The sequence below is a fragment of the Cibotium barometz genome, chromosome 27, assembly GCF_041138505.1.
Source record: "Cibotium barometz isolate CiBa-2024 chromosome 27, ASM4113850v1, whole genome shotgun sequence".
NCBI lineage: Eukaryota > Viridiplantae > Streptophyta > Polypodiopsida > Cyatheales > Cibotiaceae > Cibotium > Cibotium barometz.
The window spans coordinates 55,405,936-55,427,681 of record NC_141072.1 but is presented as its reverse complement, the minus strand read 5'-3'; the positions used below and the strand labels follow the sequence as shown (position 1 = coordinate 55,427,681).

Here is a 21,746-nt window from a genome sequence, read left to right as displayed (position 1 = left end):
TGCTGGTACAGGCAACTCAGGCAAGTACGACAGCAGGTACCATACTGTATGACTGCTGGTACAGTAGACTGCTTGTGGGCTGGACTGCAGGTTCAGGTGGGCTGCGTGGAGGAGAAGACAGTCGGGCAGGGGCTGAATAGAGCGTAGATCTCTTCCCTTTCCTGGTGAAAAGCTGGCGCAAAGAGACTGTCTGCATGGACTCCACATGGATGGACTGCAGAGGTGCTGGACTGTACAGGGCATGAGAGTTTCTCTTGGAAAGAGGGGGATTGCAGGAGAAACAGGGGCGTACATGTGGGGACAGCCAGTATTGCTTTCTCTTTCTTTCTCTCTCTCTCTCTCTCTCCCTCTGCTGAAGAGTAGACAAGGGTTGGTTTCTCTTGATACAAAGGTGGACAGAGGTTGGTTTTCCATGAACATAGACATCATGTCGATGGCGTTCAACTGATGGAACTTTCAGCTTCTCTATGCTTTGGGTTCGGGACTGTTTTGGGACAGTTTATGGGCTGTTTTTGTTTGGTCGCAAATTCAGCTATGTGCTTGGGTTTTTGGCTGCAAGTACAAGGTCACTTGGTTATGTTTCTTGGCATGGGAGTGAAGCAAGCTCGCATGGTTGCGTGCTCATGGAGCAGATTGTTTTCTTCCTGCTAGAAAGGAACAGAGGGACCTACAGTTATGGGCATCTCTATGTTTCCAGATGTTTCATGAGGGAATAGGTAACTAGATGTATGCCGTAGTTGGCACTGTTGTTGAATGGTGCCATGAATGGTTCTGTATGGAAACAGGACAAAAGTTTCAAAGGGAAACAGGCCTAAGGGTTTCATGTGGAAACAGGTCGTAGGTTTTCTCGAAGAGACATGTTTTTGGGTTTCTCCAGGAGATAGGTCACATGCAGGCAGAAGGTACAGGAGTGGACACATGCTTGGTACAACCTTGCTACTGATTGGACAGGGGACAGGGAATCCATGACAGAGATGGATAGTACCCTTGGAAAGTAGAGAGGGTTGGTACAGGTGTGTCAATTGTATGGTATGCTGTGCTGTGATACGAGTTCTCTTTTGAGAGACAGTTTGGGAGTCTGTGTTGTGATGCAGGAGCACTGGATGTGTCAGGGTGTGATGCTGTTCATAGTGTGAGAGGCTATGGATGGTTGTGGCAGCCTTGATCATGGGAGAAAGCTTCTGTATGCAGACTCAATGTGAGAGAGTCTTTGGATGCGAACAATGGCTGGACTTGTTTGTGGATGCTGAGTGGACAAGAAGCCATGATGCAGGTTCTTTGCAGGCTTCAGGGGTTCTACTGTGACGGCTGAGTTCCCAGCCTTATTGTAATTAAAGCTCTTATTTTTCAATTAAAGAAATACCGCAAGGGGCGCCACTGCTATTTGGGGCCAATCGGTGTCCGTGTACTATTTGCAGGAGCACTCTAGCTCCCCTTGTTTGTTTTCCTTTTCTAGGTCCTCAATGGCGTTGAAGTGTTTTATGTGCGAGTGTTTGTTTTACCGCCCGTCAGGCCGGTTTCACAGCACTCAGCCGGAAGGCCAGCCCCCCGTAGGAACTACTTTATTCACACATAAGCTTCTACAAGATACCAAGGTGCGGGTGCATACAGCACCGGATTTTCCACAAAGCATCAGCACAAATCTCTTGCCCGGATATCTATCCAAAGCCAAGACAAAACACAGCACCAAAGGCCATCCAAAAACTATCTCAAAACAGTCAAAAATCAGCCCATAAACTGTCCATAAAACAGCCTGGTACGGAGCCCAATACATCCCCGAGTTCCGTGCCAAATCAGCCCCAAAACAAAACCATAAACCAGCCCCAAAAGAGCTCGCAGAACTGTCCCAGATTCCTCCAGAACAGTACCAAAACTGCCCCAGAAACAACCCCTGATTTTCACACGTGTGAACCTATACGGCCTCTGTACGGCTGCTGCACCAATATACTGCTGCTGTGCCAACTGTACAGCCAACGTATAGGCTACTGTGCCAACTGTACAGCCAGCGTAGAGACAAGGAGTGTTGTATGGCTCTACGGCCAGTTTGTAGAGGAGAGAGAAGGCGATGTACAGCTGCTGACCAGCGTAGAAAGAGAGAGGGAGACTGCACAAGGCTGAAGGTGGATGCGCATGCTCAAAAGAGAAGAGAGAAACTCCAAGAGGAATGCGCATGGCGAAAAGAGAAGCCCCCAGCTCCTTTTAATGAAGTCGACTAACTATATTTGCAGCACTTTTCCCTTTTTGCCCAAAATAGCTGAGCTTGCCCAAAAATATCAACTTTATGCTTTCCTTGGCTTGTACTCCAAGTTTTAGCCCAAAAATATCAACTTTTATGCTTTTCTTGGCTTGATGCCCAAGTTTCATCTAGGCGCCTCCTTCTGTCCACCTTTCCATGCCCAAAAACAATAATATATCTAGCCCATCATTAATGATATGTGAACACACCGACTTATAAATATTATAAGTCACTTTGATGAATAAAATCCCATGTTGCTCATGCTGTATGGCCATCTTTTAGGCCAAAGCATGCCAGTAAAATGCCCTAGCTTTCTTCTGTGGAAAATCCCCGTTCACACCTTGGTTCCGCTTAGTGTGTGAAACACTGATCAAGACTGGTGAAGGGACCAAATGGTGACACACATATTACTTTCCCCTATGAGTACAAAGAGTAAGGAGGCAAGTGAAGCCAATGATGGGACTTTGTCATGTGTCATCCTCCTCAAGGACCTCATACAGGGAGGCGATATCCATTGCTTGGGGAGGTGCCGCTCTATGGGCCTCGAGTATATCTCGGATCGCAAGTCAAGGAGAGGCTTCGGGGGGGGGGACTGTATAGATCTATTAAAAACTATGCATGATCCCTGGTGTACGAGGGACCAACTGGTCTCCATAACGAGCTCGGTTGGGTGTCTTGTTCGGGGTCTATTTGTGCCCTCCGATGTCGTGTAGGCTGTGCATCTGTCAATCACCCCGAGGGCATTTTGGGTTTTTTTTTTTTTTGCCGGGGAGGTGTGGATGTTCCCCCAAAGAAATCTATGACAAATGACTGTGTCGAGTCCCACCACTCAGCCTGATGCCACGGTGGTCTATCTTTGTGAGAGCCTAGCTCTAGTAAGGCACAAATCATTCCCTAAAGAAAGTGGAAGCCGCCCCATGTCTTGTAGTAAACTAGACATCTAAGCATGTAGTGCTCCTTTGACTCTATGCTACATTTCTCCATATTATTCATCCCATGGAATGCCATGTTCTCTCCTTGGCTCTATCCAAAGGTAGTGTGATGACACCCACAGCTAACCAATGGCAATCCTCATGGCATGGGACATGTGCCTCTGGAGATAGCTGGGCCACACAATGAATCCGTCCCCTGTGACCCTCAAGAAATGATCTCTGTTCTTTTAAAAATGCACTCAATGTCGCATATTTGAAAGGCCTCAATAGCCCATGTGTGGTGGAGCATGTCCTGGATATGGAGCTGATGAGGGGATTGTGAATGACGTCCGGGGGACCAAGGGCGTCGAGCACACTAGGATGCGGAGGCCCGGTCCATGGTAACTCCTCTCGGACGAGGTGGGTCCGAAGTAGCTCGCGGTGGGTCCACAAGATCCACTGTATGGATGTCCTCCACCTCCTGGGTGTCCAAAAGAAATCGTGATGGTTGGCTGGTGAGGGAGGGGTCGGGGTGGCTAGGGCCAAAGCTCTCTCAAGAAAGTGTCCTTGTGTCTACACAGCTCCAGCAAGAAGAGGCCTAGGCAACGCTGGTCCGGGAAGTCAATGATCCTAGAGAGTGGACCAAATCCCTCACGAAACAGACAGTGAAACCTCCCGCGGATCTCATAGTATACCGAGCACCAACATATGTAATGCTCCTCCGTCACAATCTCTGAGTGGCATAATCGGGAGATCCTCCCCTCTTTGGGTCTCCGTATGAGTTTCCCAGCTCCGAAGACGCGCTCAGCTCTACCTGTTTCCACTCAGAGGCGGTGGGATGAAACCCGTATCTGGCCAATCGCAATCCGTATGGCATGGGACATGTGAACACTCAAGTAGCCCGGCTACTAGATGAATCCATCCTCAGTGAGCGTGAGGAAGTGATCTCTATAGAAGTGCATCTTGGTCGTGATCCATGTGCAGTGGGTGTAGAGGCTGAGAAGATCTAACAAGATAACCTAGTTGGTGTCCTCATGAGAGAGCTGGAGAAAAGGGGAGTCCAGACTGTACTGAAGGGGTGGTAGGTGGTCCATGCAGAGCCCATATACTGAGAACCAAGTGGAAACTAAGGCATACCATACTCCAGAATGCCCCCCGAGTGCTAACTATCTCAAGGACTCCAGGGCAAGCCTCGGGTACCTGTGGGGATCCATGTGACTAATGCGATGGAGCTATGTGACAGTCTAGAAGAGTGCATCCACTACCATCAGGCTGCAGCAAAATCTACCTGGATAATCTAGTGTGGGACTGATGGTTTGTTGCAGATCATATAAGAGAACATCATGACCTGGGGCCTCTCAACTTGTTGTCAATCCTCATTGGATAAATTTGGCCCCTAGAAGGCTGCTCCATACATCAAGGCTGGTGTGATGAGGGTGTGAAAAAGCATACGCTTCATCTTGGGCTCCTAGAAATGTGCTTGGAAGCACTGCCACTCAAGTAAGCTCAAGACTGCAGCACATGCTAGCACTATCACTTTGCTGCTCTGGCCAAGAAAGAAGAGGCTATGGACAAGGAGCGAGCTATCAGACGCAGGTTGGCTGCACTTCAGAGGGAACACAAGAAGCATCCTGAGTCCCCTTGGATCCCAGATCTCTTGAGATCTCTTGTCCACTGTTAGAGCTGAGTTACAGGTGGCCATGGATAGGCGGGCTGAGTTCGCATTTCATGCTAATCAGGCATTTTGGACACAGATTGGTGGCAGATGCAACAAACTCTTTTTCTCAGCACAGTAGGGACAGTTTGAGATGCTTGTAGGATTCTCACGGAGAATTTCACACTAAGCCAGATAAGGTGAGGAGTATTGGCTCAGTTTTTTATCATATAGAGGCCCACTCTTTGGATAGAGACTTGCATAACATAAAGTTTGGGAGTGCATGCCCAGGCTTATTACAAACACCCCCTTTTCGAAGGATGACCTTAGACATGCTTTGCAGGCCCTCTCGAAAGCATAGTCACAAAACGAGAAACGGGAACAGAAACAGTCGAGGAATGGAAATGGGAAAACGAGTTTTTAGAGGTGGAAACGGCCATTTCCTGTGACAATATCACTTGGGAAACGAGAAATGGCCATGGACACAGATGGGGTCCTGAAACGGAGAAACGCGTTTCTAGGGACTGAAACAGCCGTTTCCTGTGAGTATGCTCGAAAGACAAATGCCCACCTAGTGATGGTCTCTCCCTGTGCTTCTATTTGCAGTTTGGGATTTCATTGGTGATAATGTTGCTATTACTTTGTAGGAGATGTGGTTTACTGGTATGATGTGTCAGGCCTCCATGCAAGACAACCTAGATCTCTGATTCAAGCCTCATGCAAAAAAAGTGAGAGAGAACAAGATGAACTCAAGAATAGCAAAAACAAAGCTAGCTTGGCATACCATGTTTAACCACCCAACCATTATATATACCAATGACCCCAGGTGTCCACTTTGTACCTTACTGACCACACGCCATACTCAAGTGCCCCTTGTGTCCCCGCTGGCACCCCCATGCTACACATCACTAGGTCTTTGACCGTCACCCACGAACGTTACCCGTTCACACTTATTATTATAAGCGATGATGTGCAATAGTGTACATGTCCCACATGTAAGGGTCGTAACATGATGCCTCCTTTTCTCATGGAGGGTCTTATCCACCTTGTCTCGAAAGCTGGGGACAAGACCAATATTACACAGTGGAGGCCCATAACTATGCTTGAATCTACTTATGAGATCTTAGTGAAGGCCATAAGTATGAGGCTTTACCCTATTCTTCAAAGGGTTATTCATGATACACAGAATGGTTTCCTCCAAGGAAGGAGTACTTTTTGGATTGAGACTTGTTGGAAGACACGATGGGACAGATGGGTTTCTCCCAAGCGTGGATCATAGCATGTATAGGGAGGCCCACAGCAAAGTTTGGCCTGTGGGGAAGTGGTGAGCGCTTTCAGACCTCTCATTCCATAAGGCAAGGATGCCCCTTAGCTCCACTACTTTACCTTATAGTAGCGGAGGCTATGAGCAAGTTCCTTACTAGGAGTTTCGAGCATCAGGCGGCCTCTTCACACACAGGAAGAGTTATGGGACTCAAAGTTAGCAGATGATACTACTAATTTATTTTGGAGGCCTCACGGGCATACCTCTGTGCTTTCTGCACTGCCTTGGAGATGTTTGGTTTGAAAACAAGCGCCACCATCAATTGGCACAAATGAGTGGGATTTTGGATAGTGACTCTCCGTAGGCAGATTGGGGTTTGAATGCGAGGTTTACTTGGATTGAGAGAGGATGCACTGCCACACACCTTGGCTATCAAGTTGGCATTTGGTGAGATCGCTTCTGCGGGCCTGGGATTGCATGAGGAGTTTCTTGGTGCATATTTCTCCACGTGCAATTGAGGAGGCTAATAGGCAGCCCATTGTGTGGAATGACTTGATTTTGGATGAATATTATAGACCTCTAGGGGCAACCACGCATATCCAGTGGGCTGCATGGGTGACTCTTTTCCCCACAATGTTGGATCGAAGAGGCTCAAGAGCCTCATGGAGGATGAGAGAATGTTTTGCACACAACACTCGAGGGGCAATAGTCAGAGGATTATGCCTGGGAGGCTTATGGGATCACCCATAACATTCAAAGAGCTTTTTGGCACAGGTGGTGGCACTCATACAGGGAAACGAAGATTTCCTCTTTTATTTGGCTTTCTCTACATGCTGGTCTTGCCACCAACCAGTGGAGACAGGTCGTCAGTGCTAGCCCAACTTGTCCGAGATGTGGAGGAGCTTCAAAGACAGTCTACCATTGCTTATGGGAGTGCAAAGGTAGTACAGAGGATTTGGATTGCAATAGCACACCTTTTTGGAAGGATGAGGAGGGATGTCTACATTTGTTTTGGTGTTGTTGCTTGGTTGACACGATGGAACCCTCAACTCAGGTTTGAAGGGAACGACAGATGGTCATGAGGATTAACCACGGAGTGGGTCGGCCGTGCCGTCTTCAAGACATGCGAGAGTCACGCTACGTATCACCAATACAAAGGTTGGAACTGCATGGAAGATCATTGCTAGCACCACAGCCTCGCACATTTGGAAGGCTAGATGCGCTGAGGCCATGCATGCCCTCAAGTTGACCTAAGATATCACGTGTACACCTTCCAACGGTGTCACGTAGACATGATTCTTGCAACCACCTAAAGGGAAAAGTTAGAGGCCATAAATGGTGCTTAGAGGTGCCCAATACATGGACCAATAGTTGGGATACATTTAGGGTATAGTTTGGAGGCTAAATATGACATTTTGGGCCTATGTAGGTCAAAAAAGGACAAACCAACCTCAATACGACTTGCTATCAAGATCCCTATAAATGGGTCATTTGTAGGCATTCAGTGAGAGAGGTTGCAGAGCCAAGACCAAGGGCATGTAGCCACATCATTTGGATCAACCAAGTACACCTCCACACCAACGTTTTCCACTAACGCACCTAGGAGGACGTAAGTTCTTATTTTATGCATAGCATTCACGAGTCAGATTTGTGTCTGCAATCATTGCAATTACTTATTCATTCAATAATATATGTTAGGAGTAGGCTAGGTAACGAGTCTCTCTCTTCTTTTTCTGTTTACTCATCATTGTGCAAGTGATTAGCATTAATCTTTCTTGCATAGTATTAATCATCATTAATCATCTTGGTTGGATAGGATTAAAAACATGATCTCCCTCCTCATCCTGATCCAGCAAGGCTAACACTTGTAATGGCACTCCTCTCTTGGAGAATCAACGGTCACTGCCACTTGTGATGGAGCACCTTGAGTTTTTGTTCTTGTTCCTGACCCATCCATCACTGATGGTTACATCTTGTTACAGAGACCGGGTGGCTCACATTTTCAACAGAGGACGGAGATTGCATGTGGAGGATATCAGTGCCATATTTGCTACCAGCAGGGTCAGCTTGCTAGACATTGTCCCAGATCCAGAGGCCACATTAGGAGGCAGTGTGGACATGCTTATCAGATGTTTTCCCTACTGCCGCTCCTGCACCGTTGCATCCCTGGCTATAAAGATGATGATTCTGCACATCATGAGGATGCTGGGTTGTCACGGTGATGAGGATGCATTTCAGCTGGAATGTAATGATGATGATATATCACACTATGCATTATTGCAGTCGGTGTGTAATGATGATAGTACATTATGCTCCCCTTCTCCCATTTTGGAGAAGGGAAAGGATTTCTACCCGGAATGGGAAGGAGAGGTGGACCTCTCCTCGGAGCATTTCCCTCCCTGACTTTTGCGAGACGCGTTGCCTCGAAGGGGGGTCCTTCTACATCAACCATGAGATCTGGTTGCAACTTCCAGTCCTTGTCTTCGTGAGGATTGTCTCGTGGAACATACATGGACTTGGTGGTGTTTTCTCCGCGTCGTTCGGAAACAGTTTATCAAAAACTAGTTTCACTCGGCAGTCACGGAAGGTCCCATTGACATTATACTCTTGCAGGAGCATAAACTGGATGCAAGCCAATGTGGTAGATCTGGCAAAGGTGGTGTATGCATTTTAGTGTCAGCCCCTAGATAAAAGAGGAGGACAAGTGGGTATGGTGCACCCACTTGAGGGGGCCTCCTAGGAGAGGTTTATTCTCTCTATACACGGCAGAGATTGTTGGCTTGAGGATGATATTCACAGGAGGCCATCCTCTCTCTTTTCTTGGTCTAATAGGAGGAAGGATGCAGGTTGCATCTATGCATGCTTAGACCACGTCTATATTGATGATTGAGGTCTTGACAAGGGAGGACATACACTCATAGCATTTGGCATTCCAAATTGGATCATTGCCCAATGGTTTTATGTAATAGAGATCTAGGATACTATGGCTCTACCCCTCGTGTGCGTATTCTTGAGCATTTCTTCTCAGATGCAGAGCTTTCGGCTATAGGTGATAGATGTATGGAGGTCTCATGACTTTTCTGATGGCCCACAGAGTGTGGCATCCATATTGCAGCGTGTTAGTGATTTTTACCACAGGATGGCCTTACTTAGGAGACAGAGGATCATTGACCATGAGAGGCCTATCAGACGTAGGTTATTTGCAGCGTGTCAGTGATTTTTACCACAGGATGGCCTTACTTAGGAGACAGACAGTTATTGACCATGAGAGGGCTATCAGACGTAGGTTATTTGCATTACAGAGGGAACATGAAAAACACTCTGATGCCCCATAGATTGCAGATACTTTATGTGCTGCTAGGGCTGAGCTTCAATGCTCCCTGGAGCAGAGAGCGGAGTTCACTACCATGCACATGAGTAATTTTGGACCCAGATGGGAGGCAGATGCTTTTTCTTGAGTTGCTTAGCAAGTAAAAGGGCCAATGAAAGGACAATAATTTTCGAGCCAGTAAATTGTCCAAGAGACAAGACCCTGATTTGGTTGGTTTTGGTCGACCCGCATGCAGGATGCCCCAGATGGAGCTACAGTTGGTGATGATTGGGCCATCAACCCATTAATGGTCTTTCCAGCTGATGCTATGGGGATTGAGGGAGTCACATAAGAGACAATGGTATGCCCTGCAGTTGCCTGTGCCTTTTCATGGCCTACAGAAGTCATATGGTTGCTGCAAGAGAGGTGACAATAGAGTTGAGACAAGGTGACATTAAACTACATTTCACACCTGACCCCAGCTAGTTAACCAAGCTTCAAGGTCCATGTTTCCCCATCATTGTTACCCAGCTAGTAACCAAGCTTCAAGGTCCATGTTTCCCCATCATTGTTACCCATAAGGATGTAATGTGTAGAGTATATATGTCTTTAAACAGATAAAAGCTTAGTTTGCATAATTTGCACAGGCTTACCTGACACATGTAAGTAACGGCAAAATCATTTATTGCAGCGAATCCACATCGGATTTTAGAGGCTATGGTATTGGCACGTTGTTTGCTGCCCGAAAAAACTGCACACCCAAGCCCAAATTTTGAGTCATTTGCTAGACGTACAGCTTCATCATCGGTATGGAACTTCATGATGGCAATGATTGGCCCGAAAATCTGCATCCACCAAAAAAAGCCATGTTCAAGACCCCATTTGGCGCCATCAAATCTCTTTCTTATCGTTCCTGCATTTCAAATCAATACCTCCTCTTGCATGAGCTTCATTGAATGATTTACATTCAAAATTACGGTCGGAGGGTAGAACTGACCCCCAACATCATCTCCAAGGTCACCAATAAAGAGCTTCCCTCGTACTGCTATCTCTGCCCCTTTGTCTATAGCCTCATCAACGAGGGTTTGCAACCTGTCAGTATGCTCAGGTAAACAGATTGCTCCCATGTCATACGTACCCTGCAATGGTGGCCCCTGTATTCAACCATACATCAGCCTATATAACACCATCAGATACAAGGCATCGCACATTAAATTCCAGAACATTTTGCATGCAAAGCAAGAGTGGAGCTGGCTTTCGAAGACACTCCAATGGGATATAAAGATTTCTCTAGATGTAATGATGCACTGTTCACCATATAGGAGAGCAGAGATGCTTCAGATACCCTTCCACAGAACAATTGTCCACAGATAATGTTCTTCCTTTACACTTCTTCATACCTTTATGGCCTTCACTAGATCATACTTGAATGGTCTATTTTCTTAAGATTATAAATTGTAAAATAACCATACCACCATTTTCTTTTCTTTTTTTAAATGAAACTCTTCATTAGTTAGAAAGAGAACGCACCCCACGGGTAGAAAGAAGGGAAAGTGTACACTGGAGGGTCATCGTCTAGACTCTAAAGGCCTATATACCAACAAAGACCGATAGGGCCTTCCTTAGAGATGAGGTCCCAGTTGAATTTGGAGCAATGTGAAGGGCTATGGTGGATCAAATGCAAGAATCAACATGATTAGCAAGCAATTAGAGAGTGATTAAAGCAATTAGAGAGCAAGATTAGTACACAATTAATCTAATAGCAATTAGAGAGTGATTAAAGCAAGATTAGTGCACAATTAATCTAATAGCATAATGTAGGCATGGATACTCAAAAACCATCAAATTCTCATTAGGCCAATGCCTCAATTTATAGCTTTTACATCCACAAGGTGCCAAGCACCCACTCCCTACTGATTTCTCCTTGATTTGTGCCACCTCCCCTACATCTGGAGACACCTTTTCCTAAAATCTTTCCATACCCCTATATTCACTCATGCTACCCTTGATTCTCTCATCCAATAGATTCTTCTCACCTTTTCACTGCTACCCACTCAATTACGGACTCCCTTTTACAATCTCTAGCTAAGGGCTTGTTCCCGCACACACCCATTCACTTGCATATTTCAACACCTCTCCTCAAGTGAATAATTCTAGCCCACCTGGACCCTATACCAAGTTTCCCTCTTACTTGGTAGCCCGCGATCAGTGCCTCAAGTCCCTAACTCATAGTCCTTGACACTCTCTCTCTATTTGTCCAAGGGTTCTACAAGTGCCCGTAACTTTGACTAAAGTGCTCACACATACATCTACCACATGGCCTACATCATCGGTGGCTCAGAGGTGGTTTTACTCTATTGGGGCAGGTTACATTGGGTTGTGGGGTTTCTCTCTTTGTCTCTCGGAGAAGATATTCCGACTCCTCTACCTTAGGAGTCTCCATAAAGTTTGCCAATGCCGATTCTTCTTCATTTGGTTTGCTGTAGCAATCTCTAGCCATGTGTCCTGGCTTCCCACAGTTGTGGCAAGTGAAGGTCCTTCCTCCTCCCCTGTCTCTTCCTCGTCCTCATCCTCGTGCGAGGCCTCCTCGGGTATAGAGTGCTTTCTCCTCTCTAGTTGTTGGGTCCAATCCTTTCTTCTCTTTGTCCACATAGAGACAAATTACTGACTTATTTAGAGGGACTACCCGGGAGGACACACAGCCAACAGCCCAGCAATGGGCACCCCATGTGGGACTCTAGTTGTTGAGAGAGCTATCCAGTTGGGCAGATCGAGACGCTCGAGGGTTCGCAGATCCTCACATCGGAGACGGTGCCTACACCGGAGGATTCAGAGCATCATTGCGAGGCATCGGGCTCGTCCGACCAGGCATCTCACTATGGCAGATATCCAGGCCATCCGGCAGAGACCCATGCTAGAGCTCCTAGGATGATTACGACTCCAGCCATATACTGTTGTACTCACTGTCACTTTTGTACTCCCCCATATTCATGTATTCATGTATCCATGTACTCATGTACCCCATTTTGACTAGTAGCATTAGCTTCCCACTCTCCCTAGTTGTTGCTTCCGGATGCTCCCTACTACTAATGTATTGTAGAGCTAGATACTTACCTTCAATTCTTTCTTTTCTTTTCCAGACAGTGTATCAGATGTCACATGGTTGTAACTTTGGTCTCATAGGTCACTTTGGCCCTTTGTAGACGTTAATATAACATTTCATTTCATTTCATTTCTTGCTCTAGTAGAGCTCCTTCTATCTCATGCAACTTCAAATCTGGTACATTCTTTAAGATTGCCACAATGTTCTCATACTCTCATTTGTCCACACTCTTTAGAAGCACTGCTAGTGCCTCATCATCTTCTACTTTCTTTCCAATGGCTATAAGTTGTTGTTTGATGCTTTTATATTTGTTCAAGTGTGTGGTTAGAGGTTCACTTTCCTTCATGTCAAGTTTGTAGAATTGCATTAGCAGATTTATCTTTGAATTCTTTACTTGAGTGCCAAATAATTTGTTAAGTTCATCCCATGCATCTTTAGCTTGTTGTATCCCCGCAATGTGGTGAATCATTTCATCATTTAAGCTAAGTGAAATGAGTCCTAATGCTTTCTCATTTCTGCTCTTCCACTCATCCTTCCTATGCTCCTCTGGACATTCATCTCTTCCCTCAACTAGCCCTCCCATAGATTCTTCCTCATGAGCAAATACATGGTTTTTGTTTGCCATGTATGGAATTGCTCCCCGCTGAATTTAGCTACTTCTCGTGCAATGCTCATGATGATGCGAAGGGGGTCTTACCTCTTAATCCAATTCAAGATTCAAGGGCAGTGTCTACCCTTTTACAACTCCAATTTGGTGTTTAATGATGATTATAACAAGTTTACAAGCATGAATATACCAAAAATTGCATAAAGCCAAGGATAGTTGGTTTTGTACTGGATGGTTGGGACATCAAACCAGCTTCAAATTGCAATCTAAAGTGATAGAGGTCTATATCAAATACCCAATGGTAAGTTTTAACCATCAATTGTACCAAAAATCAATGATTAGTGCTAATTAATCACTAATTAGTGACATTAATCTCATGTTTTGTGTGCAGAAAATAGTGTACGGGGAGGCCAGATCTGGTGTCTTAGAGTTCAAATGAGCTCAAATCCTTTTAAGGACATCAATAGCAGTTAGTCTAGTAGAGGATCAAGCCCAAAAACATAAGATCTCACCGAATATTGAATGCTTAATCTCTATTTTACCAAAGTCACTTGCAGATTTAATCCAGAGCTTGATGCTACTTCTCCTTGACGAATTGCGCAAATCTGAGATCATAGACGTGTAGAGAACCCTTGAAAACCCTTAGAGCTGAGAGGAATTAGGTGAATTCCATCTGTGCAAGTGTAGATCTACGATTTGCTTCAAAAAAAAGGCGCCTACAAATCAACGTAAATCAGCTTCATGTGTCAGCGATTTGAGGAATCATTGTGGCAGGCCGATGCGTGGGGCCGTTTCCTAGATGTGACTAAGAAAATTTTTAGCTAATTTAAAGACTGGAGGGAGATCAAGCCCCTCCACCAACTAGGGGTGCAAAAGATTAGTTGAAAAAAACTAAAACTAAGATTAACTCTAATCCATGATTAGCAAGGTGATTAGGCTTAAAAAATTAGCTGAATCCTAAGCTAGGCTCTGATACCAAGTTGAATTTGCAACAATGTGAAGGGCTATGGTGGATCAAATGCAAGAATCAACATGATTAGCAAGCAATTAGAGAGTGATTAAAGCAAGATTAGTGCATAATTAATCTAATAGCATAATGTAGGCATGGATACTCAAAAACCAGCAAAATTCTCATTGCCTCAATTTATAGCTTTTACATCCACAAGGTGCCAAGCACCCACTTCCCGCTGATTTCTCCTTGATTTGTGTCGCCTCCCCTACATCTAGGGGCACCTTTTCCTAAAATCTTTCCACACCCCTATATTCACTCATGCTACCCTTGATTCTCTCATCCAGTAGATTCTTCTCACCTTTTCACTGCTACCCACTCAATTACAGACTCTCTTTTACAATCTCTAGCTAACGGCTTGTTCCCGCACATACCATTCACTTGCATATTTCAACAGTCCCTAGTCTAGATCCAGAGAAATCCCTATCCTTGAATGACCAATGGGACCTAAGGATTCATCATGTCTTTGTAAAATCAAAGCAGTATTGGAGGCTGCAGATTAATCTTGTTTATGACAAGGTGAGGATCTTATTTAGATTATTCACTAGCTCAAGGGTGTCAATAGAATCTCTCAATAAGCAATTTTACAAATTTCTAATGGCGCTGACTCACAATAGGAGGAGAGATGTCATGTACCTGATGAACATACCATTAAAATGAGGTCACGCTACTCTCTAAGGATGGCATCGGAGATAGATGAGTAGGGATCTAAGTGGCTTAATGTTTGCTTAAAGCAGAGCAGTACACTCGTATAGTGGGCTATGGTAAACGACGAACTAAATGATGCCCTAGGTCAAGCCCCACCCACCCCTCCCCCAAAAAAATAAATAAATAAATAAACACCACCGAAAGAAAAAGGATGTCTTATATGCAGAGAGTGAAAGCCATGTTTAGCATACACCAACCTTTTCAAGCATTAACTGACAAATTCAATGAGACATACTGCACCAACTGTCAATTTATAATTCCCCACATGGAAAATTTGGTACAAAGCTCTAAAAGACGAGGGATTTTCTTGACAACTTATTTTACCCTATTTATGTTGTATTCTTCCTGCTGCTTGCTGCATAGGAAATGACTTGTGTGCATGAACTATATTTATAATGGACATTGCTTGAATTTAACGCATATAAATGATCATGTGCTTAAGGGACGCCCAAAAATCCCAAGGACGGGTGAGAATCTAACATTATGGTTCAATGCACTTACAAGTATTTCTATGGATTATACAGGTGGTAAGTATGAAACCAAAACCAAGCTTTATATAATAATAATTATTATTATTATTATTATATGTTTTAGCCTTGAAGTGTGCAGGCACTCAATTAGCCAGCACCAATATTTATGTTGTGGGTCAATCAGCCCAAAGGCCCTCCACGTGGTCAAAGCATGCAGGGGGATGGGTGGTTGGCCACCCATGTGTGGAAAAAGAGTCATGCACGATGGTCAATCTGGCCGGTGGGAAGAAACACACATGAAAAGAATGGACATGTGTTGGGTTAGGCTTAACCCTGATGTGCATGAAATGGGGGGCAAAAAATAGGAGGGAGAGAGAAAGAAAGATATATTAATGTCTACGAGAGGCCAAAGTCGGCCTATGAGACAAAAAAAAATAATACAACTGTGTTCTTCCGGTCATCGGAAGAAAAGAAACAAAAGAAAAAGTGTGCATGTGTCTAGATACAACTGTGAATCATCATGGATCGGTGGAGCCCATATACAAACAATATAAGGGGAGTGGGGATGTGGATGGAGTGCTAAGGCAAGATGCATCTCTATATGCTGAAGGGGTAGTACAAGCATGCTATGCAGATCTATGTCTAACTCCATCCAGTGCCATAAGAGGGATATAAGATATCATACATCGCCGATGCTGAGGCTGTGAATGGCATGAACATGTACCCTGCGTCTGAATGAAAGCGAGCTAGCCTCTCCTGTGTCTCCATCTGGTGTCTCATTCAGATAGCTGCTATCTCTCGGTGACGGAGTCAGGGTGCTCTATGTCCAGTCTGTCTAGGTCTCCTCCTGGCTCTCAATTCCTCTGCTCTCTGTGCGGTCACCCCACGTGGTACATCAGCTGGCACTGGCATAGCTCTCTTGAAGAAATCTGTGAGCTGGGACTCTCTCCCACCCCTAGTGGGAGCGGGTGTCTGGAGGAGTCTCTCTCAAGAACTATGAAGCTCTAGTAGTAGTCTGCCAAGCTGTCGCTAGTCCGAGGCCTCCATCAACTGATGTAGTGAAGAGTGCTCCTCAAACAATCCTGCATATCTATCTCTGACCCCCTGGTGGGCTCTACATCTACATACAAAGTGATCCTCAGTCTCCACCTCCTCGCGGCACAATCTGCACATCCGCTCAGCTCTAGGAACCCGTGCCGCTCTCCCAGCCTCTATCTCTAGCTGATGTGATGAGACTCGTAGCTGTCCAATAGCAACGCGAGAGCTGTGTGGCATGTATACATCCATGTACCGCGGTCGATGTATAAACCCATCCCCTAAGATGCTCATAAAGTGGTCTCTGTAATACAACATCTTCGGTGGTAGTGGGCTCTCTGGTGCTGTCCATGTCTCCTGTATGTAGTGCTACCATATGTCCTGTCTCATCACTCTGTTCCTCTCATTGAGAGAGAGGTAACCCCGTGGAGCAGACTGATCATACTGAAAAGGTGGCAACCGCTCAATGTCTATACCATGATGTGAGAACTACTGTAGCATCTGTGCATACCAAGATCCAGTGTGTCCAGCCTCGGCCAGCTGTCTGGATGCCTCAAAAGCTCGGCGGGATAATCTCTCCATGGGCATCTCCCTCATCCTGTATATAAAGGAGATCGTCTGGAACAATGCCTCCACTGCCATAGGTGGTGCAGCAAACTCAGCTCGAACAATGTCGTGCGGGACGGATGGTTTGCTGCGTATCATCCTCGAGAGCATCAAGATCTGTGGTCTCTCCAGCTGTACCCATGTGGAGGCTGCAAGCCCTGGTGCCCAAACCGCTGCTGCATACATCAAGGCTGGTGTCACTAATGTATCAAAGAGCCACCCCTTCGTGTGGGGTTCCTGAAAATGTGCCTGATGACACTGACGCTCAAGGCCAGCAAGAGCTGCATACCCCCGGGTCACTCTGTCTCGGACTGCCTGAGCCATGGAGAAGCGTCCAGCTGAGCTAGCAAATGTGATGCCAAGGTAAACATAAGAGCTCACCACCTCGACCCGCCCTCCTGCTAATGTGAGAGTAGTGTGGCTCCTGACTGCGGGTGAAGTGTGGAAGATCACAACCTTGGTTTTCCCAAGGTTCACTGTGAGCCTCTGCTGTGCGCAGAAGTCATCAAGAGCCACAAGGTGTCTTTGAAGCCCAACCTGCGTGTCGGATACCAAGACGATGTCATCAGCATAAAGCATAACATGGACAGTAATACCTGATAGCTCAACCCCAGAGCCTCCTCCCTGTGTGATGTAATCAACCACCTCATCAATATAGAGCCCAAAGAGCGTGGGGGAGAGCGGGCACCCCTGCTTCACACCAATGGTGCTAGCAACTGTGTCGGACAAGCCTCCTGGGCATCGGACTCTCCCAAAGACCTGCTCATATAGCCTGTATATGCCCCACATCATGTCTGAAGGTATGCCTAGTGTCTGTAGTCGCCGAAAGAGGCGCTCTTTGGGCACAGTATCAAATGCCTTGCGGAAATCCACAAAGCAACAATAGAGCCGTTGCCTCCGTGCCTTGGCCTGATCAATCAGGCACCTCAATGTAAAAATGTGGTCGATGGTCGAGAAGGCTCGACGGAAGCCTGCCTGGCCTGCTGCTCTCAATCCCCCAACCTTTGCATGAGTGCTCAGCTCTGCCTCCAAAACTGCCCCGTATAGTTTGGCCAATATATGGCCAATCATGATGGTCCTATAGTTCCCGGGGTCTAGTACATCTCCCGCTTTATGGATCGGCACAATAGTGTGCATCGTCCACTCAGCTGGAAACCCCTCTGACAGAGCTCTGTTGAAGAGATGAGCAAGAAATGGTGCCAATGTATCAATAGCATAGATGAGATGCTCTCCCTGTAATCCTGTATGATCTGTCGCCCGTCCATGTTGGAGTCGGCATATGGCCCTCCTAACCATAGGTGGGGTGAAGAAGGTGGAGACTGTGGAGCATGGCTCTGTGGGCTGTGGTATAGGGGGCTGTGCAGGCACATCATAGTCTCTCTCTGCATATGTCTGCCAGGTCTGAGGATCGGCAATAGGTGTGGGAGGACGGGGCTCTCTGAGCCTCCTCCAAGCAGCAACAGCAGCATCTCTGCTCATGAGCATGTGATATGTGTCCCAGTACTGAGCCTCCTCATAAGCTCGCCGCTTACGGCGGGTGAGAGTATGCATCCTCCTGCCTGCCTGCCTGCGGGTGATCTCCCCGCGAGCCCTCTGCACTCGGAGACTGCGGTAAAGGTTTCTGCACTCATCATCATACCATCGGTTCTGGGGCATGCTCCCAGATGTAGGTGGCCGTCCTGTCTGTATGTGGTATGGGAAACTCCTCGCGGCTGCGCAGTGCAGTACATGTGAGAGCTGGGAGGTGAGCATGGCCATGGGTGCCGATGGATCTAAGGCAAATAGCTGATCATGAACATGATAGTCGTACACCTCAGCTAGGTCCTGAGTGAAGTGAAAAATAGTGCGTGGTGGCTGTAGTGGGTCTCCAATAAGCTCCTAAAAGTGAGGGATAGGTATGTATGATCCGCCCCAATGGGGCATGGTGGTACGGTGAAGTGAGACACCATATCTGCTGCCTCCCGGGATCCCATCACATAATCCACTGTACTACTGCCGCCTCCCACTGGAAAGCAAGTCAACCCACCTGAATCTGGCCACTGAGTCATCCCATTATAAATAACGAGATGGTGTCGGGCCCCAAGCTCCAGCAAATGTTGCCCATATCCAGTGCTGTCAGCTCCTCCATCAGCGGAGATCCGAGTGGTCCCTGTATCCTGTGTAGCTAGCGGCTCTAGTCTCAGGGGATCCTCAAAGTCATAGATCTCGCACTGTCTGCTCTGAGTCCATGCATTGAAGTCCCCCATCAAGAAGACTTCTCCCAGTGTCGAATAGTGTAAGATCTCCTCGGATAAGACAGAGTATGGAGACTCACTAGCCTCTCCTCCACCCGGCTCCTCGGTGGTGGCAAACCGCGACCCCTTCGGAGGAAAGTAGCAAAGGGCGATATAAATCCATCTGGTCTTCGAGAGGCGTAAGCTAATCCACATGTATCTCACCTCCGAGCCTCGTGCTACGACTCGAACATGCTCATGTAACCCATGCCTGAAAAGCACTACAATACCTCCTGAACCTCGGGAGGTGGCCTGTCTCATCCCCTGTCGGTGAGCTGACTCCCACAAATAACCCTCAACCCGTGGTAAGCCCCTCTCCGGGCTCTCATGTGTCTCTGTCATCAAGATGATATCCCGGCCCTCCATCACCTCCTCAAGTCTCCCTGGATGTGTCCATAGGACTCCATTACAGTTCCAGATTGCTATGTGTATCTCTTTGTCTTCATGTTGTTTCCTCCGTGTCTCATAGGCCAGATGGCGCTATTCGACCCTCTTCCCATCAATGTAGAGAGAAAGAAAGCAAGAAAGACAGTTGTATTAACATCTACAAAAGGCCAAAATGACCTATGAGACCAAAAGGTTACATCATGTCCATGAAATACATCTAGGTGGACCTCGTACCATAGTAGCAGGGGAACCCCGTTTCCCCCCATGGGGAACCGTGGAACGCGTTCCCCCCTAGCCAACAAGGGAACGATGGAAACAAGAACGTCCAAGTGGTGGAACGGTCGTGGAACGGTCGTGGAACGCCAAGGAATGCCAGTGGAACGCCGGGTGGAACGTTAGGTTGCTGTTCCCCCACGTGGGAACGATGACGTGGATTTTTTTTAATTTTTTTTATTGCTCATACTACTTCACCCGCTGCTTTTCCAAAGTTCACCCGCACTTGCAGCCTGCCCGTACTGCTGTCGCCGACCTGCGTACTACTGTCACTTGCCTGCCCAGTGCCCGTAGTACGTACTGCTGTGTACCAGCCTCCAGGCAGTACGTCTAGCCGACCTACACAGTGCAGCCAGCTGCAGTTGCCAGCCAGTCGTGACTCCTGAGTCGCCCCAGCCTCGAGGCCCCCAGCCCTTGCAAGTTGCCGTGTACAGTGTACACTGGTTACATACTACACTCAAGCTTCAGCACCGTGCCTGGTACCAGCCTGCAAGCAACAACAGTGCACACTTCAACCTGCCTGGGCCCTGTGCAACAGAGTGATCAAGACTCAAGTTCAACAGTTTACATCTTTACAAGGCAAGGCAGCAAGCTTTTCTCTTTCTTCTCTCTTTCTCTGTTTGAAGTTTGAACTTTTGGTCTGTTAAAAATTACCTGTCACTGTTCAAACTTCACAGTCTGGACTGCATAGTCTCTCCCCATTAAACAATATATAGAAAAAGGACTTTGAAAGTCTATTCAACTTTTTGCCTGAGTTTGCAGAACTCATGGCTTACTCGGGTTCAAAGCGATCGGCTTCGAATGCTACTTGGTGGGACGAAGTTGAAAGGCTAGAAAGGTATTCATCAAAGGGAGGTGCAACACGATGGAAATGCAAGCAATGTAACAAAGAGAAGTCAGGAGGAGCAAACCGTGTGAGAGCACATCTATGCCATGTAAACAATGAAAAAGCACAAGTGAACAAATGCCCAGGGACAACACCTGAAATGCGTAGAGAGCTTTTGGCAAAGTACCCAAGTGAAGAGGAGAAAGCATGTGCACGAAAGAAACCGGCAATTGATGCATCTTACTTCAGTAGACATGGGGAAGATGTACACTTGGGAGATGGACAGCAATATGGAGGACTTGGGAGCTTTGCATTTTTCCAAGATTCGCAGCCTGTGGATGCAAGCTCCAGCAAGCAGCAAACCTTGGGAGCAGCTTGGGATCCCCGCAAGAAAGAGAGGGTACCTGCAGCTATTGCAAGGTTCTTTTATCAATGATCATGTAGCATTCAATGTTGCCAGGTCTCCATATTTCATTGAAATGGTCCAGGAGATTGCACGGTATGGCCCAACATACAAGCCTCCGTCGTATGAGACACTACGCACCACCTTGTTGCAAAATAAGAAAGCTACAATTGAATGTGCTTTAGAGTCTGTGCATGAAAGTTGGACAAAGAATGGTGTGTCACTTATTGCAGATGGCTGGAGTGACACTCGAAAAAGGTCCATTCATGGCATGGTTGCTTATTCTCGAGAAAGAATGCAATTCATTTCCTCACATGATGCTTCTGGGACTGGAAAAATTGCAAATTAGCTTGTGGAAGAGTGGGCCGAAGGTATTGAGAAGGTTGGACCAAAGAACGTTATTCAGTTCTTAGCTGATGGTGAGGCAACAAATAGAGTAGCTGGTCTTAAGCTTGAAGATAGGTATCCGCATATCACATTTAGTCCATGCTTTGCTCATTGTTTGAGCAACTTATTGAAGGATGTTGGCAGCTTGCCATGGGTTGATCCACACATTCAAAAAGGCAAGGAGATAATAAGCTTCATTCAAAACCATCAGTTTATTTTGAATGAATTCCGCAAGAGATCGCCCAAAAAGGATCTCTTGAAGTACTCAGAGACACGCTTTGGTT

At 46.5% G+C, this 21,746-nt stretch overlaps 1 protein-coding gene across 3 annotated transcripts in view; it reads right to left on the bottom strand.

The window, feature by feature from the left end:
* Nucleotides 1-21,746, bottom strand: part of ALDH22A1 (aldehyde dehydrogenase 22A1) — a 72,339-nt gene that overhangs the window by 11,709 nt on the left and 38,884 nt on the right. For 2 of the 3 annotated variants that reach the window (XM_086821720.1, XM_086821722.1), the window contains 2 exons: nucleotides 10,308-10,529; nucleotides 10,029-10,220 (listed from right to left, as the gene is read on the bottom strand). In XM_086821720.1, coding sequence (XP_086677846.1) covers nucleotides 10,029-10,220; nucleotides 10,308-10,529 — 414 coding nt within the window. The remainder of the gene's footprint in view (nucleotides 1-10,028; nucleotides 10,221-10,307; nucleotides 10,530-21,746) is intronic. The other variant, XM_086821721.1, reaches the window with a different exon arrangement.